This window comes from Sus scrofa, chromosome 9, assembly GCF_054392235.1.
Source record: "Sus scrofa isolate SSC_HxYL_T2T_F1_AM1 chromosome 9, Sscrofa_HxYL_maternal_Yorkshire_Landrace_v2.0, whole genome shotgun sequence".
NCBI classification, from domain to species: domain Eukaryota; kingdom Metazoa; phylum Chordata; class Mammalia; order Artiodactyla; family Suidae; genus Sus; species Sus scrofa.
The window spans coordinates 123202416-123221814 of NC_139391.1; the positions used below are offsets into that span (position 1 = coordinate 123202416).

The following is a 19399-nucleotide window of genomic DNA, read 5'->3' on the forward strand; positions in this document are numbered from 1 at the left end:
TAGACTGGAAGTTCTAAGGACAGTAAGTGAAAGTGTTCAAAATTGCAATAACAAGCCAATTATCTAGTAATTTATATGTCAAGCCTAATAATTTATACCCCAACTCATATACACCTGTGTATATGCAACAACTACAAAATAGGGTCTTCCTTGATTATTCCTCCTAAAAACCAGCAGATATATACTGTTTGAGAGGTTAATAACGCCATGGTCTGATGTTAAATATTGGGCATACTTGTTCATAGGTTAGCAGATGGACACAATTCAGACTCAATGTACTTGTGAAAATAAGTGCACAAGGAGAAACTATGAAGCAGGGAACTTACTATTGATCTCATTAGGTATGTCTGCTCTTTTGAAAATCCACCCAGTACAAGAGTCTGTAAAGTAGTAATTCTTCAAACAAGCAAACAAACAAAAAAATCCCCAAACAAAACTAGCACATCACCAGTGCTTTATATCTCATCATCTCCAGTGCTTGGAGGTCTGTTAGAATTACTAAATTAAGAAGGAGTTGCTTTTGTTAAAAAGAATGTTTGATTTTTAAATCACCAATTATTGATTTATGCTAGAGACAGAAGATATTCTATCATTTATGAAAATGTAGCTACTTTTAAGACACTTGCCCACAATTAGAATGGGAGAACTTATGGCTTTAGAATCCAGACTCTCCATAGAGAAGTACTGTTTGGGTGGATTACGTAGGAGCTCAGGGGAATAAGTAAAATTCTTAGCTGGGGGAGGCTGGGGAAGAACACCTGTTGGTGTTAGCCTCAGGTGTCTGCTCTAAAGGCCTGCCTACCTTTCTTTTAATAATTCATTAGTTAAAGCAGTATTTATTAAGCCGCTCCAAAGTGGAATGTGCTGTCCCTATGTAGATTACAAAGAAAATCTTCTCTTGAGACTGCCTGTGCTAGAAGAGGTGCCAGGAGGAGATGGTGGGTTTGTAGCTGCCGACGGGTTGCTGGGAGCCTCCAAACTGCCATCAGGATTCCTCTTTCATCTGTGGTCCTGTTATACCTGATTATTCCTTCCTGCTCCTGACATATTAGTGATCTAGTTATCTACAGGTGTTCCTTCCTTTCTTAATGGGACTTAGTAGTCCTGGGCCTGCCTTGAGCAAGGTGGCAAAATTGTAAGTCGTAAGGAGCTTCATTTATCTGGGAAAGTTTCAGCTCTGTACTGTGGTGGGTGTTTTGATTGTAGAACAATTTTTCTTAAAACTTGACTACTATTTTAGTCTAGGACCATGGGGAATTGCTTACTCTGGGGAACAACTGTTCGCTATGGATGGGTGTCCATGCCCTTAGGCACTAGAGGGACTAGTGGGCTGGGAGTCATGTCTGGAATGTTAGAGTCCTCACCTTATTTTCCCCATGAGAATCATCATTTCAGGAGTCAATAGAGAAAAATGATCTTTTGAGGGGGTAGGAGATTACTGTCTTTTAAAAGAACCATGAAGGCCCTCCTGACTTCTGGGGAAGTAGAAAGGGAGGGAAGGCATGGACACAGAATCAGCCGGAGGAACGTTTGTGACCAAGTGGTGAGGATGGCTGTCATTTCCATTAGACATCCCCTTCCAGCTTCCATTTTGGTTCTTTAAAAACACCAAAAGGATTGAATTGGATGGAACCTCAAATTGTATTCCTCTAGCAGAAAGGTGTTGCCACAATAGCCTGATAGGGGTTACTAGCCAGCCATCACAGGTGGGGAAATCTGTATCCCTCATTTTTTCCCATTAAAAACCTACATTCTTGCTATTTATATGGGTTTTCTTTTCCCTCTCTCCATTCCCTTTATTCTGGTATTTCTCCCCTCGACTCGTCCTTCTTTCCCAGGTGTGTTTGATAATTGCTCCCACACAATCAGTGACAAGGGCTGGGCCCTGGGGATCCGCTCAGGGAAGGACGTGGGAAGGCGAGATGCCCGCTTCTTCTTCTCTCTTCGCACCGACCGCGTGAAGAAAGCCACAGTTGTGATGGGCCACAGTCGCTACCAACCAGGCAAGTGGACACATGTGGCAGTCACTTACGACGGACAGCGCATGGCCTTGTATGTGGATGGCACTCGGGTGGCTAGTAGTCCAGACCAGTCTGGTCCCCTCAACAGCCCCTTCATGGCATCTTGTCGCTCTTTGCTCCTTGGGGGGGATAGTTCTGAGGACGGGCACTGTTTCCGTGGACACCTGGGCACACTGGTCTTCTGGTCGACGGCCCGCCCACAAAGCCATCTGCAGCACAGACCTCAGCAGCCAAGTGAGGTGGAGGATTTGACCACCCTGCTTTTAACAGCCAGTTTTGAGCCCCTGGAAGAACAGTGGGCCCTCTTTGGAGATGGGAAGTACCCACGGCTTGAGGTTCTCCAGGGCTTTGAGCCAGAGCCTGAGATTCTGTCACCTTTGCAGCCTCCACTCTGTGGGCAAACGGCTTGTGACAATGTGGAACTGATCTCCCAGTACAACGGGCACTGGCCCCTCCGGGGAGAGAAGGTGATACGCTACCAGGTGGTGAACATCTGTGATGATGAGGGCCTGAACCCCACGGTGAGTGAGGAGCAGATCCGTCGGCAGCATGAGGTGCTCAATGAAGCCTTCAGCCGCTACAACATCAGCTGGCAGCTTAGCGTCCACCAGGTCCACAACTCCACCCTGCGCCACCGCGTTGTGCTTGTGAACTGTGAGCCCAGCAAGATTGGCAATGACCACTGTGACCCTGAGTGCGAGCACCCACTCACTGGCTACGATGGGGGTGACTGCCGCCTGCAGGGCCGCTGCTACTCCTGGAACCGCAGGGATGGGCTCTGTCACACGGAGTGTAACAACATGCTGAACGACTTTGATGATGGCGACTGCTGTGACCCCGAGGCGGCGGACGTGCGTAAGACCTGCTTCGACCCTGACTCACCCAGAAGGTAAGGGACTGGCGCTTGGGGTGTCCTGCTTGTAGCATGCTGTTCTAACATTGTTTCAGCCTTTTGGCTTCTGGAGACAAAAGAGTATTCACCCTCCCCCCCAAGTAAAACATTCATGTCCTTCACCAGATAGTATTGATCTTTCGCGAAGTGCTAAATGTTGTGTTGGGTAATCAGGGACACAGAGATGACTAAGACGAGAGACAGCCCTCACAAAACTCATTTTCTGTGGAGCAGACAACTGTATATGTGGTGTGAGGTGCGCATGTACCAGGTGCTTGAGACACAGGAAAGGGAGGAAGCCAAGGCATCTTCATAGAGAGCAAACAAGGTATATATTGACAGAAACCAGTCAGCACCAACTGTACATGAGCAGTCTTCTTATAGTCTTAAGTTTCCAGCAAAGTAACACAAATTCATGACGCACCCCCGTGTGTGCTTAGTCCCTGATGCAGTTTGAGCAGAATAGTAGCTTTATGAAGATAAGACATTCTGCATCTGACCATAGGTCTCCTTTAGGTGGCTGGATCACAGGCTTTGCTGCAACCTGACCCCTGCCCACCTCTCCAGCTTCCTTCCTGCTCTCTCCGCACCCACACTGCCCAGCCTCACTGACTGTTCTGTTTCACTGAACAAATCAAGTATGTTCCTGCCCAAGGGCTTTGCACTAGCTGTTTCATCTTCCTGGAATTCTCTTTTCCTAGATCTTCTTTTGGTGGGTTTTCTCTTGTAATTCCAAAATCTACTTAAATATCACCTCCTGGAGAGGGTTTTCATGATCTCCCAGTTGAAATTGGCTAATCAGTCTCTCAACAAATTACAACACCTGCCAACTTTGGATGTTTTTCTTATGCATTCATTTGTCTTTCCTTGATGTGGAATATCAGCTCTCTGTGACCAGGGCCTGTGAGACATTCCCAGTGACTGGAAAGGCAGCTGAGACATAGTTGTTTATTTCATGTTTATTTTAATAAATAAATGGATCTGATGTGTCATCTGTTGTGGGACAGAAACCAATAAGAGGATTTCCATTTGATGGCGGATGCAGGTGGTTGGGGAGTGTTAGAGGGAGGTAAAAAAAAAAGAGAGATGGGTGGTAAACTTGTTAACTTGTGTATGTGAGCAAGTGTTCCCCATTTATCACAGGTACCTTTATAAAAATTGTAAAAAGGCTTACACCTGAGCTAGAGTGTAGTATGGGTGGGAGGTAGGACTGGAGCTATCCAGGAATGGCTGCCTTTGTGGGTTTTGGCCATGATTTGTGTGTTAACTCATGGTCTTCTTGTGTGGGCAGTCCTCCTGGTACCCCCGTGTGTGAGCAGTTAGCACCCATTAATAGGTTGGCCTATAACTCAGACATGTGATATCCAGGGTTGAGTGTAAGATTTGGATTCAGGGAACAGAGTTGAATTCCAGAGTCTTTGCTACTTAACCAGCTATGTAAATTTTGCAAGTCGCTTTTGGAAACCCAGATGTCTTGTCTGTCAAACGAGGGTGATTGCAGTTAATACTTTGCATTACCTCTATCCTTGGGTTATTTTGTGAATCACATGAAATAAGGTGCAGAAAAGTGCTTGGTAATGCTAGAGTTTTCAAAGTACAAAAATAGCTCTAAACTAACATTAGTTACTGTTATCATTATTAGAACTGACAGATGGGAAGCCTTTGTTTACATAATAATACCGAGGGAACTGATCACATTACCAGAAATATTTGCATAAGAAAGATCCTGTTTGGGTTTGGTTTTTAGATTTTGATAACCTTAAGCAGAAGCTAAACCTCACTAATGACAGTCTTTGCCAACTCTTAGGATCTCCAGAGAGCTCTCCAGGGAAATCTGGCTTGTTCTCATTTGTCTGCTAGCACATTACAACAGACCACTGCTTTGACTGAGAGAGCTGTCTTTCAGGATGCCCAAGCATCATTCTCCTTACAGTGGCCCCTCATCTCTTTAAATCCTTATTGCCATAGCCCTTATCCCTGTGTTTATAACTTAGTACCCTTACTGCCTCAGAGTTGCCATGGTAACCGATCCCTTTCTATGTGTAGACCCAGATACGTTTTAAACTTTCTCTCCCTCACATTGCAAAACTTGCTTTGTGGAATGAAAGGACCTATTTCTACTTTTTTTGATGGTTAACAATATTTAAGTAAAAAAATAAATGCTCCTACTTAAAATATCAAATTGTGCTAAAAGACAAATATAGCAAATTCTACCAAAAGGAAGAATGGCAATCCTCTAACTCCTCCCCATCCTTTTCCCCTCTCCAGCCTTGCTCCCATATTTATCTGTTTTACTTACCTTTTCTGGTAATAACCTCTCTGTGTCCAAATGTTATATTTATATTACTTGATTCATCAATTGTAAACATTATGCATTGACTTGCTGATATTATAACAATGAGCCTTTTTTTTTTTCTTTTCTTTTTTTTTTTTTTTTGGTCTTTTTGCCTTTTCTAGGGCTGCTCCTGCGGCATATGGAGGTTCCCAGGCTAGGGGCCTAATTGGAGCTGTAGCCGCCAACCTATGCCAGGGCCACAGCAACGCAGGATCTGAGCCACATCTGCAACCTACACCACAGCTCATGGCAATGCTAGATCCTTAACCCACTGCGCAAGGCCAGGGATCGAACCTGCAACCTCATGGTTCCTAGTCAGGTTTGTTAACCACTGAGCCATGATGGGAACTCCTAAAGATGAGTCTTTAATGCTTACATTGCCTCCTTCTCCTCTCCATCTTTGCACTATAGTTATTTTACTATTTTCAGTGTAACCAGTTATGTTTACAACATTGTGACTATAAAATATTTTTCTTTTGGTGGCGGGACAAAGTTTTATCCCATTATTCTGTTTCCTTTCTGGCCTGGCCCTCCACCCCCGTACATATACACCCTGTCCCTGACATTTCTATTTCTTCCTTCCTTCTCTTCTATTTTCTTCCTTCCTTCCTTTTTGATATCTTCAATCATTTTCAAATGGTTTGTCTTATCCGCTAATGCATAGAATTTCTTTTTCTTTTTTTTTTTTTCGTGCTTCTCTCTATCTTTCCCTTCTGGTTCATTCCATTTTCCTCTCCTTTTCCAACTTGACTCTTATCTTTAGGTCTGCTGCACAATCATCATCCTGGAACTTCTCTTCCCTGGTTTTTGGGATGGAGGGACTGGAGCCGCTGCATCCTGAATGGCATGAGTATATCTTAATTTACTAGCTTATTTTACTGGAAAAAACTTTCTAATAAAGGACATTTATTCAGCACAGCACAATAAAGGCAGAGAGGATGGATCAAGAATAAATGTTCTATACATGAAATAAATATAAGAGAATTAAGGAAGAAGACAACTATCCTTTCCACTGTGGTCTGCCTTCAGATTTCTTTCTCTAAAAAATAAAATTCATAGATATTCTTTTTAAATCATATTAAGTAGAAATCTAAAATGTGTTTCCTATTGTGAACAAGCACTAGACATGTGAGAAAATTCACCAGCATGAAAGACAGATAGGAATTAAGAGGGGAAAAAAAAGGAAAAATAAAAGTTGACTCCAGATGAATCATATAGTGCACAGGAAAACCAATTCAGAATTTATCTTATTTTTAGCCTCAAAAAAAGGGTTGTGCCCTTAAAATGAAGATAAATAAAAATAGATTAGAAAGTCAAAGGTTAATGTCTTAAATATATGATTTCTAAAATTAAAAAAAGTGTCAATAGAAGAGCCAAAAGATAAATTCAAGGAAATCTTAAAAAAATAAAAATTAAAAAAATAACAGAAAATATGAAAGATAGAAGAAAGGGAATAAATTCAGGAGATCCATCCTCAGGAGTTTTGGGGGAAAAAAGAAATTTGAGAATTAAGAAATATCAAAGTAGTAATTTTGGAATATTTGCCAGAGGTAAGGGGCATGTGTCCAAATTGAAAACCACTGACTATCAACAAAGGAATAAAAGGCCAACCCTAAAATGATGACAAAATATCTGAAGTAATAAGACTAAGATTTGAAACAATTTTTAATAGGAAAAAAATTCACCTCTAAAAAGACAAACATTTATGAGAATAGAAGCAGGAGGTGATTAATGCATAAATACTGAGTTTTTTTCCTAACTCTTTTTTTATACTCAGTAAATTTTATTACATTAATACTTGTACAATGATCATCACATCATAACTCTTATTGGCAAGAACCATATATTGAAAAACAACTATTTATCACATTCCTATGATGTGCCAGACACAGTAAGTCAAACAAAGGGGCAGATATGAAGAATACATAGAGTTAAGAGCTAATAGCCTAGTAGAGGGGGTTACTAATTTTATCTAAATTCCTGGGTTTAAATCCAGTCTGAGGCACCAAAAGCAGAACATGGAGTATAGACTGCTTTTCTGTGCCATGGCTTGGATTGTTTGAAAGAACTTTGGATTTATAGAGATATAACTCTGGATTTCTACAAGGGCCTGTGGCTTGTAGAATTGGTGGTTGTCTCTGAACTAAATTACTCATATGGAGCATCCTTATTATTATAATTAAATCACCATGCTTAAGCTCACAATTCCTTTATTCTGTGACTCTGAAGGGATCCAACTCCAACAAATGTTTTTTCCAGACATGTGTTGAGGAACAGAGTGTGCCAGGCCCACAGTCTCTCTACTCAGGAGCTCCCTGTTTAGTTGAGAAGGGGTGGTTAGGAAGTTGGGGCAGATTTCTAGCCTGTAAGTACTCTGCTTGGTGTATGTACTCACTTCTCATGCCTACTCAGTGTTCCCTCTTCTTCCACCCTCAGTAAGAAACCAGAAATGTAGCCCAAAGGAGTTCCTCTCCCAAAGGCTCTGAGAGAGGTAGAGAGCCTGAGGAATCCACCACTGAACATCTGTAACCCAGATGGGCTTATCAAAGGGAGAATGTTTATCAGACTTGGGTCCGGGCAGAAGGAGATATGAATTATAGATACATCATCCAGCCATTTGAACAGAATTACCAAGATAAAGAAACTTGGCTTGTGGGAAGGGCAGGCTACATAGGCCAAATGTCTACTTCTGCATAATAGCTGCCCTAAAAGAGGGTCTCCGATTGCCATGGGAAAGAAGGCATTGAGAGTCCACTTCGGCTAAATCACAGATGTCACTGGCTACTCCCTCTGATGCATCCTAGGAAGCCAAGCCAAGGGAATCTCTGTGCTCTCTGGGAAACTCAGCTTCCCTGACCTTTGCAGGCTTCAGCTTCTTTTTTGGTCATGACTTATTTCTGTTGTTTTTCTCTCTAAAATAACATCTCCGAGAGGAAGAGTTCTTTGCTGCTGAACCTGTTTTCCATGCCTTACTCTTTCTCTCCTTTTCACATCAGAGTTGAGCTTAGTGTCCAATCAAATCTGGAACACTTTGCTAACCTCTTTGCTTCGGTGTATATGTCAGATTTCATAATGCTGTTATCATGTGGAGAAAAATCACTAGATAAAAACAAATGGCTGAGGACCGTTTAAGTGAGCCACCAATGACCTAGTGTCCCCATGATGTGAAGCATGCAATGAGATGCCATGCATTTGTTTTCAGCCCCCTGTTGTGGGCTGAGGTCTCTGTGTATTGGTGCCTCATTGTCTCTTTTCTGCCTCGTTCCCTTAGTTTTGATGGTGGGGAGTTTGAGGGCTGAAGGACTGTTGTACATAGCGAGGCTAGAACATGGCCCACTTTCTTCTAATAGGGTCCTTAGGATGGTGGGCCAGGAGGTGCCTTGCAGGGGTAAGGCAGAGAGTGGTGTCTGTAGTTGTATGCTACAGAATGTATATATGGAGACAGGAGGGCCCATACATGTGACATCCAAGGGAACAGGTGGAGAAATTGGTGCCACAGACCTGAATGCTCTGGATTAGCCTTGCTTTGCTCTACTCACCCTCTGTGGCTGTTGAGCCAAAGGAATGGTTGGGCTGGGCCCCTGCAGTGGCGGATCTGTTAAACATCAGCCAGGCTTCATTTAGGTTTCTTTTGAAGTTGGGATTCAAAGTTCCTTGCAGCCAAAAAAAACGTGCACGGGGAAAATAAGCGTTAAAGGGTAGGAGAGGGCAGAGAGAAAAGAAATGGAGGAAAAACTAAAATTGAACAGCAAGAAAACTTCTGAATCCCTTCACTTCAAAATGCACAGGCAGTACAAATTCTAAAGAAGCAAGTCTCACCTTCTTCTCTTCATTTGACCTGGCAAAGAGAATAGGAGGGAAGAAATAAGAGAACACCTTATAGGTAAGCTCAGAAAGTTTACCTACAAAGAGAAATGTCTCTTTGTTGTTTTATTCTGGCCAATTTCTCTATAGTTTCAATAAGGTGGCATTTTATAGAACAAATGAAATCCACAATTTTTCTGTTCACCAGGCTCAGCGAACTTTTCTCCCCAGGTGACTGGGGAGAGGTTGTTTTTCTCCTTTTCCTGGCTGTTTTCTAGCCAAACAGGCAGACTTTTGAGAGAGCCAAGTGGTATGTCTGGGTTAAAAATATTTTCTCTTAGAAAATTTTTAGGAAAGACCCTGGTCCCCAAACACATTCAGTTGTTTAAGATAGTTCAGTATTTTCCTAGGAGCTGGGGTGCTGGCCCTGGTTCCCTGGCCAGATGCCAGTCTGTTCTCAGAGGATTTCACTTAGGGATCTTTTCCTAGAATTTAAGCCTAGGAATCTGAAGGACAGCTGCACATTTACACGTTTTCCCTCCCCCCTCCCCCCTTCCCCCAGGAACCCTGTTTGCATGTTATTTTAGTGACTGAATGAAAGTCACAGAGAAGTTGGTTGGGGAGTGGACAGAATGTGTGTATTAGTCTTGGCATCACAGGTTTTTCTGAAGATTTATTTCATCAGAGGGTCACCCCTGGAGAAAGCTGCTGGCTCATTAATTTTCTGAACCCCACTCCATCTCTCACTTCTCACCGGAAGCTCTGTCTGTGGCTGTTGACCTGATTGCTCTTGCTTGATGCTTCGCTGATTCCTACCTCAAGTCTAGTTAGAATGTCACTTCCTCTTTCCTGGGAACATCCTGCTGTCCTCAAATAGGGATTACCTACTCATACCCATCGGTATCACTTCTCATCTCTCTACTGCCATCACTCTGCTCTGGCCCCGCTGTCTTTCACCTGTGTTATTACAATAGCCTCCTAATTGGTCTCCCCACTTTTGCTCTTGCACCCCACCCCCAGTCCATTTTTAACATAGCACCCAGAATAATCCCACTAGAGTACACCTCAGATCAAGTCATTCCTCTGCCCAGAATTCTCCAGAAGCTTCCCAGCCCAGAGTCGAAGTACTGCTATCCCTGGTACCAGGTATGGTACCAGGGCCCTCCCTGATCCAGTTACTTCTGTGGCCTCATCTCTCACCATGCTCATCCTCATTTACTCCAATTCCAGCCACCCTGGCCTTCACATTGTCCCTTGATTTGACAGACACACTCCCACTGCATAAACTTTTCACTCTGCTGGGATGTTTATTCATCCTCCAGATTGCTACATGGATGGCTTTCTTACTTCCTTCCAGTCTTTTTTCAAACCCTCCCTGGTGTCCTAACCTAAAATCCCAACTCCTCTGACTCTTCACAGTTTCTTCTCAGTTTTATTTCTCTTTTTGGAATTTGTTACTGACACACTGTATCTTTTTAATTTGTCTTAATGCCTGTATTTTCCCCTAGAATGTACATCCACTAGAGAGGGGGTTTTTATATGTTTAGGTTACTATTTCACTGTGGCACTTATAACAACAAAAGACTAAGAGTTTTCAACAAACAGTTGTTGAATAAAGGAGTGTTCTTACCCAGTATGGTGGTTGGCAAACTATGGCCCATGGACCAAATTTACCCTACCACCTGTTTTTGTAAATAAAATTTTGTTAGAATGCAGTCACATGCACTTTTTATATATTGTCTATGGCTGCTTTCATGTGGTGGAGTTGTGTAGTTGTAACAGAGACTGTGTGGCCCACAAAACTTAAAATATTTATTATTCGGCCTTTTCCAGAAAAAGTTTGCCAACTCCTGCCTTAGTACATATTTGCCATATGATGTTGTAACTACTCATAGTTATCTGCCTCTTGCGTGAGAATTTTAGGTCCTTTGTTCACAGTTCTTGTAACTTAGGAAGTGCTCAATTGCTATTTTTTAAATGAATTGACGTGTGTATGAATGGAAAGTCAATGAGATGGGGGAAATGACAGTGTTGGGCAATGGTTTTGGAAGGGTACACTCTGATATTCTGTATCAAAGGAAGAAGAGTATTCAGAATGGATACTCTAACAATCCTTCCTATGGGCCCACTTACTGTGGTAAGATTGCCATATTCAAAAGTAAAGAGTAGGAGTTCCCGTTGTGGCTCAGTGGTTAACGAATCCGACTAGGAACCATGAGGATGTGGGTTTGATCCCTGGCCTTGCTCAGTGGGTTAAGGATCCGGTGTTGCCATGAGCTGTGGTGTAAGTTACAGATGCGGCTCCGATCCCATGTTGCTGTGGCTCTGGCGTAGGCCGGTGGCTAGAGCTCCGATTCGACCCCTGGCCTGGGAACCCCCATATGCCATGGGAGTAGTCCTAGAAAAGGCAAAAAGACAAAAAAAAAAAAAAAAAAAAAAGATACTCATGAAAGTGTGAATATGTCAGCTGATGGAGGAAAGGCTGTAAGGTGTTTTACTTATTACTCATTATTTGAGTGGCTGAGCTCTGAAATTCTGAAACGTGGGGAGTTCCCATCGTGGTGCAGTGGAAGCGAATCTGACTAGAAACCATGAAATTGTGGGTTCAATCCCTGACCTCGCTCAGTGGGTTAAGGATCTGGAGTTGCCGTGAGCTGTAGTGTAGGTCGCAGATGTGGCTCAGATCTGGTGTTGCTGTGGCTGTGGTGTAAGTAGGCTGGCAGCTGTAGCTTTGATTAGACCCCTAGCCTGGGAAACTCCACATGATACAGGTGTGGTCCTAAAGAGCAAAAAAGAAAAAAAGTGTGAAATATGGAGTAAATTTTGATAATCAGAGAGACAGAGAAATAGTCAACTACAATATTTAGGAGGTAGGGAGTTCCTGTCGTGGCGCAGTGGTTAACGAATCCGACTAGGAACCATGAGGTTGCGGGTTCGGTCCCTGCCCTTGCTCAGTGGGTTAACGATCCGGCGTTGCCGTGAGCTGTGGTGTAGGTCGCAGACGCGGCTCGGATCCCGCGTTGCTGTGGCTCTGGCGTAGGCCGGTGGCTACAGCTCCGATTCGACCCCTAGCCTGGGAACCTCCATATGCCGTGGGAGCGGCCCAAGAAATAGCAACAATAACAACAACAACAACAACAAAAGACAAAAAGACAGAAAAAAAAAATATTTAGGAGGTAAGATGAATCCTCATTAGCTGGGGGTACTGATTGAAAGATCAGACCCCTTAAAAGGGATCCTGGGCCCTTTGACGAGATATAGCCTCTTTGAGGTGATGTCACAGATTAGCCAAGATTTTTACCAAACATTTCAGTTAGGCTTTTATGGTTGTAAAGAACAGAAATTCACTCAAATTAAAAAAATATATATTTATTGTACAATTACATATGGGCTGGAAGTGGAACTAGAAGGCCGCGAGGGTCTAAGGCAGGTTTTGCTCTTCGTTTCTCTCAAAGGCTGCAGGGCTCTCTGTGTATTAGTACATCTGCCCCACTCATATCTTATTACCAGTTTGCTAGATTACTCATAGTTCCCATTCTCTTACAGCTTTAGATTAAAAGTAAAACTAAAGCTCCTGCTTTATGCCACTGAGTCTTCAGATTCACATCCCATTGCTAATTGCCTCAGTCTCTTGCAGAATCTTGGTTCAAAATCTGGAGGCAATCAATGTGAATTGGCCCAACTCATCTCTCCATGTCAGGCTAGAAGTCATAGGTTTCTGGCCAGTCTTGACTTTAAGAAACTGTGGCCCAAAGAATGGGATGTCAGGGAGGGCTCCTCAGGGTTCCAAGGCAGCATCTTCTCTCACCTGGTACCAACACTCCAGGTAGAGCAAGCTGCTCTTTTGTATTTACTTCTGGAGATGAAACTCCTGACAGGTGTAACTTCTTAGACCTTAGACCTTGGCATTCCTGGTAATGTATGTAATCACCACAGAATTTTAGTGCCAATTTTATTCCTAGGATTTTATGATTTAGAATTCAAATCTCAAATATGTCATGATAATCCCGGTTAACTACCTGGTAAGATACGTGTATATACATATAGTACGCTGATATCTGTCTGTCTCCCATCTATCTATTATCAATATATTTTACTAAAACAAAGTACTTTGCATATATTATTTTATTTAATGCTCATGTTCATGATAACTCTAAAAAGCAGACATTTTGATTTATCTCCATTTTACATGTGAGAAAACTGAGATTGGGGTAGTTAACTACCATTATGCAGTGGCAGGACTCCAGGGCCTGTATTACTAACTGCTGTTTTATGTTGTGTCAGGTATAATAAGTCTTACGTGCCTAGGAAAGTACTTGGTTCATAGTGGGTGCATGATAAGTACTTGTTTATTTTAATTATATAATGATTACAGTAATGATTGTTTAAGAGGGTATATAGTTGAAGAGATGAGGGAAAGAAAATGGAAATCACTGTGGGCATAGTGCTTGGGAGGGATGTTATGTAAAAGGTGGATTCATTAAGACATGAATAGTCAAGAGCAGGAGAAAGAGTGTATTAGCCAGGGACAAAGAAATGACCAAAGTACAAATAGCCATGTGCCAACATATTCAGGCCTCTAAAAGTACAACAATTTGAAAGGAATGGAAATTTCCGAGAGAAAAGTAAGAAAGAGAGAAAATTGGGAAAGTTATATCGGGAAGGTCTTAGATGTTGGGCTGAGGGATTTGAACACTAAGCAATTGGGAGCCATGGGATATGTATAGAGATATCTATTGATTGATTGAGATTGATACATAGATAGACATATTTTTAAATATATACCTGTTTTAATATCTACCACCTATTTTGAATTTTAGATCCTCCTTCTGAATCATTTTGGTTATCCCTGAAAGAATTTATTGCTAGTCATATGCTTTCTTACTTTTAATTTCTGTGAAAATGTCTTTATATTTTACCAAGCTTCTTAAAAAAATCACTTTTCCAGGTAGGCAATGTTAGATTGTTTGTTTCTCTTATCAAGATATTATACCACAGTCTCCTGGTTTACATTAATATCACTGAAACGTTAGCTATCTAATTGTCATTCATTTGTATTTACTCTGCCTTTTGATGTACATGTCTTTGTTACTGTACTTATGATTTATTTTCATTCCTGAATCTGAGAACTGAAGCCATCAACAATTATGGGAAATTATCAGTCATATCTCTTCAAATATATCTTTTCTCTAATTTTTCTATTATCTCCTTCAAAATTTCCTATTGAGTATATATTACTCTGCCCACTCTGTACTTCATGTCCTAATATCTCTTCAATTTTTTAAACCTTTGCCTCCCTGTGCTGCTTTTGAGTAACTATTTTTGGATTTATTAAGTTGACTCTTTCTTTAGGTTTGGCTAGCTTGCTCTTAGAACCCACCAATGAGTTTTTAATGTTTACTAGTATACTTTGCACCTCCACAAGTTCTATTTAGTTCTTTTTTGTATTTGTCTAGTCATTTTAAAAAAAATGTATTTTTGTTACTTATTCATACTTTGGATATTCTCTTTTATTTTTAAAAAGAAGTTAAGGTGATAGGTGCATGAATTTATGCATTTGAAAAAATTGTATAGAACTAAAAACAGAAATTCGTTTGAGTAAAATAGGAAATTGAACAAGATTGGTAGACTATCAATGTCAATCTCTTGTGATACTGCACTATAGTTTTACATGGTGTTATCACTGAAGGAAATAGCAGAAAGGATATTCATATTACTCTGTAATATTTCTTCTCTATGAATCAGCATAAAAAGTTTAATTAAAAACAGTAAGCATGCTTCTTTTCTACTTTATATCAGCTAATCTGATTCTATTGTTATTTTTTCTGGTTCTTGCTCATGGTGCCATATTTCCTCATGTGTTCTTTATGTTCCTTGAAATTTTACCTATCAAACATCTTTCAGAACTGGATTGAAGATATGCACTTCTACATATGCTAAGGGCACCATGAACTTGAAACCACTTTAAACATACATAATTAGCATAAGGTTTTTTAGACCATAGGGCAAAATCAGTTTTGAGTGCGAACTTTTGAGAGATGACTCATGGTTATTTCCAAGGGGAGATATTCAACTTACTGGTTCAAGATTGGGGAATATAAGTTTACTTAACTCTCCCTTTTGATGAAGTGAGCTTTAAAAAAATTTTTTTTTTTTTTTGGTTTTCTGTTTTATCGATGGTATAGTTCTTCAGAGTCCTGGTTTTATGTGGAGCTCTTCCATAAAAATCCCCACCTTGGCTAAGCTCTCTATTTTTTTCCTATCTAAGATTTTCACCAGGTCATCAAACTGAAGGTCAAGGGCTCCAGGAATGGGCAGAGTCCTGAGGGAAGCCAGTTACCTCAGATAATAATTACTTCTCTGGATTCCTATTTTTACTTTGTATGTGAGCTCTGGTGGTATCCTTTAATTTCCTTTTGGTGTTGTAACTATTTAAAATTTATTTTTGCATTTTATCAGGAAGTTATAGTTTTTTTCAGTGAAGGGATGATCAGGGCTTCTAAACTCTTTATACCCAAAATGGAAATAATTTTTCTAATCTGGAGACAGTGTGCAGAATCAGTGTTATGAACCAGGGAGAGTAGAGGCAGGAAGACAGCTTTGTAATCTTCTACAGTAGTTTAGGTAGGAAATGGTAACAGATTGAAGATGATTAGGGAAATTATTGTGGCATAGTGGAAAGAACTAGGAAATAAAAATGAAATTCTATTCCTAGCTCCAGCCTAGTCACATAACTTAATCATTTGTTCATTCATATTCATATTCAGTGATATTCAACAAATGTTATTTGAGCACCTACTCTAGGCCAGATACTCTTTCAGAAGCTGCTGGTGGTAAAGAAAAAATTTCTTCCCTCATGGATCTTATAATCTAGTGGGAGGAGACAGGCAACCAACGAATAACAAATGAATACACGATACATGGTATGTCAGATGGTGATAAGTGCTGTAGAAAGAATTTCAGAAGAATGGAGGGAGGTGGATGGAGCTAGCTCTGGGAGCAAGATGAAGGGTATCCAGGAAAGGTCTTACTGAAAAAGATGATTTTTGAGCAGATGTAGGAAGGAGCCACATGGAATCCACAGCAGAGGGAGCAGCAAGGAGCTGGAGTAGAATGTGCTGAACAGAGACTAGTTGGTGGGAACAGATCACACACAGCCTGTCAGGCCATTGTGTGGATTTTAGCTTTTAGTTTTGATGAGTTGGGAAGTTGCAGTTACGTTTGAGTAGTAGAGGGACTTAATCAGTGGCATGATATTTGTGGAGAAGATGCAGAGAAGTGCTCTGACTACCTCAAAGGAATATTGTGATGTTCAAATGAGATGATATTTGTTGCAAATGCTTTTTTGGGGTAAATATATGACAACATTAGAATATTAGTAATATTAATATTCAAAGTACTCTTACAAATTGAGAAAAATATAAATGAATCAATGAGAAATTAGGTAAACTACCTGAACAGGAAATTCACTAAGGTTTACATCCAATTCTAAAATATGTGTATATGATAAAAACCTTGCCAGTAGCTCTAAATGTAAATTTATATAAAATTAGGTATTAAAAATATTGATAGGTAACATAGATTGGAATATGTACAAACATATTTATTTTATTTTTATTTTTTGTCTTTTTGCCATTTCTTGGGCCGCTCCCACGGCATATGGAGGTTCCCAGGCTAGGGGTCTAATGGGAGCTGTAGCTGCCAGCCTACGCCAGAGCCACAGCAACACGGGATCCGAGCCGCGTCTGTGACCTACACCACAACTCATGGCAACGCCGGATCGTTAACCCACTGAGCAAGGGCAGGGATCGAACCCGCAACCTCATGGTTCTTAGTCGGATTTGTTAACCACTGCTCCACGATGGGAACTCCCCCAAACATATTTTTTACATTGGTGGGATAAATATGCTTTGTAAGTTGAAAATACTTCATAACTGAAAGTGGCATAGAGTTCCCATTGTTGGCTCACTGGTTAATGAATCCGACTAGGAACCATGAGGTTGCTGGTTTGATCCCTGGCCTTGCTCAGTGGGTTAAGCATCCGACGTTGCCGTGAGCTGTGTTGTAGGTCGCAGACGTGGCTTGGATCCTGCATTGCTGTGGCTCTGGCATAGGCCAGCAGCTACAGCTCTGATTAGACACCTAGCCTGGGAACCTCCATATGCCACTGGAGCAGCCCTAGAAAAGACAAAAAAAAAAAAAAAAGAGAGAGAGAGGGAAAGTGTTTGGTGAGACATGGCATTGGGTTCAGCAATGAGTGTGAAGAGATATATTCTCAGGGAGATGTTGGACATATGACTGTAAAAGATATGTGAAAGAGGTATTCATCTCAGTGTGGAATCTACAGGGGCAAGGTCATGCCTTATATGGTAGCAAAAAGTTATCATGAAGCAGAAAGCATGAGATATTATTTACCCTGACACATAGGGAATCTGGATGCTGTCTCTTCTCTTAAGCCTCTTTCATATGTGAGTATAGAATGCAAAGCTGCAGTGAGTATTTCCTCACTAGTATGCTTTCAAAAAGATTTATTGTTCAGTCAGGGAGGGCTATGTCTATCATCTGTGCTCAGTACTCATAGGTCATGATTGCCTACTGAACCGATACCACAAAGTTGGGGGTGGGTCACAGCACTTAGGGCAATGACAGAGATAAGGACTCAAAACTATCTTGAGTAAAAATTTAAAGAATTGAATGCTGGTCTCAGCACAACACCATGAAAATGTACAGGGATGAACTTAGACTTTAGGATCTAAAAATTGTGTACAGCAAACTGATGGATGCTTGTGTTTGCAGCCATCAATGTGAAAATCATCATGAGCATAAGCTTCGAATGAAGCAAGAGTGTGCTGTGCCCATTAAAAGTATGCCAACAACTTTGGACTCTGTTAAAAAGGGATAAAGTGTTCAGATGACTGGAAGAGTTGCTTCTCTAGACATAGTCCTGAGCAGTCTTTGTCTGGAGCCTTTGCTCAGTCTGGGCAGCAGATTTTATGAGGAACATCAGTTACTGGGAGGACATCCAAAGTTGGGGGAGGAGAGTGGTGATGAGCAAGATGGTAAAATGGCCCTTTTCCCCTTCGAGTATGGATTTTTAACTTCTGTCTGCCTGATTGAGGAATGAGCATAAAGGGTTGTTTGTTTTTTTTTTGTCACAATGGCCTCAGAATCATATTCATTCTATTGGTTCATCCACTTCTTCATTAATTTGTTTTTTCTAACAAACACTTATTGAACGCCTACTATGTTTAGTAGCAGGCTCTAGGGATATGACTGTCTTCAAAGAGTTCAGGCAGGGGAGACAGACATACATGAACATAATTGCAATAATGAGTGGAATATAGCCAAGTGTTATCTCTAATTATCTTTGGCTTCCTAAAGCTGAATTTCTACAGTAATGAACTAACCTCTCTTTTTTCTCCTTTTAGTCCTTCTCTACCCTAAGTTGAAAATTAGCTCTGTACATTGCATCAGAATAATTATTCTAAGAGTCATTTATATGTTCAGCTCTTCCCAATTGGAAGCACTCGTTTGGGTAATAGAGACCAGCAGGGAGGGTATATTAAGCAGGGTATCAAGGTCAACAGAGAATTGGCACCTATCATGTAGTATAAGAAAATTTAGATAGTAAGTGTAATAATAGTTGCCATTTATTCAATGACCTAACCATTAACTGTGAAAATGGGGCATTATCACTGGGCATTCACAGTCTGATATTAGAAGGTCAGTTATTCATAATTACTCCATATGGAACATAATACTTTCAGTTAAATATATTTTGTAATTATGTCTAACTCCTCTGTTCAATAGTTTGGTCTACTTTTTTTTCCCCATGGGTTTTAATATAATGATGAAAAAAATCATGATCTCTAATTCTGTCATTCTGGGACTTTCCTGCATTATTAAAGATCCTTTGTCACCAAATAGATACAATCACACTTTTCCTTTTCTTAGTAGCCTAGTCCATCACTATGTGTTGGAAAGGACACATAGTGAAAATGGCCTATGCAGTGGTAATCTGTCCTGTCTTTTAAGTTCTTGGGGAGCTGCCACAGCATCTTTATGCAGTGAATTTCAGTGGATCACCTTATTTCAAGAATTTATTGTGGCCAATACTAAAACTCAAATATGAGCAATCCTTTTATAAAGCTTATTATTTAATGCTTTTCTTAGTTTTACTTCTTTATATATTTGGACTCGACTTTTATGGCAAGAGAAATCCTTATACCTTTTGTATCTTTATTTCTAAATAAGAGGTCTCTGGAAGAAATGTTTTTCACTTGTTTAGGTTGATTATACCACACCTTACTGCAGACAGAACTGAAGGTGTAACTTGTATTTTAATGT

At 40.8% G+C, this 19399-nt stretch overlaps 1 protein-coding gene across 6 annotated transcripts in view; it reads left to right on the forward strand.

The window, feature by feature from the left end:
• Positions 1-19399, forward strand: part of PAPPA2 (pappalysin 2) — a 522663-nt gene that overhangs the window by 287600 nt on the left and 215664 nt on the right. For 5 of the 6 annotated variants that reach the window (XR_014816258.1, XM_084977645.1, XM_084977647.1 and 2 more), the window contains one exon: positions 1839-2910. Coding sequence is in view for 4 of the 6 variants with exons in the window: in XM_084977645.1 (XP_084833771.1) it covers positions 1839-2910 (1072 nt within the window). In the remaining 2 variants the exon portion in view is untranslated. Of the gene's footprint in view, positions 1-1838; positions 2911-8938; positions 9132-19399 lie in introns of those variants that run through there. The other variant, XM_084977648.1, reaches the window with a different exon arrangement.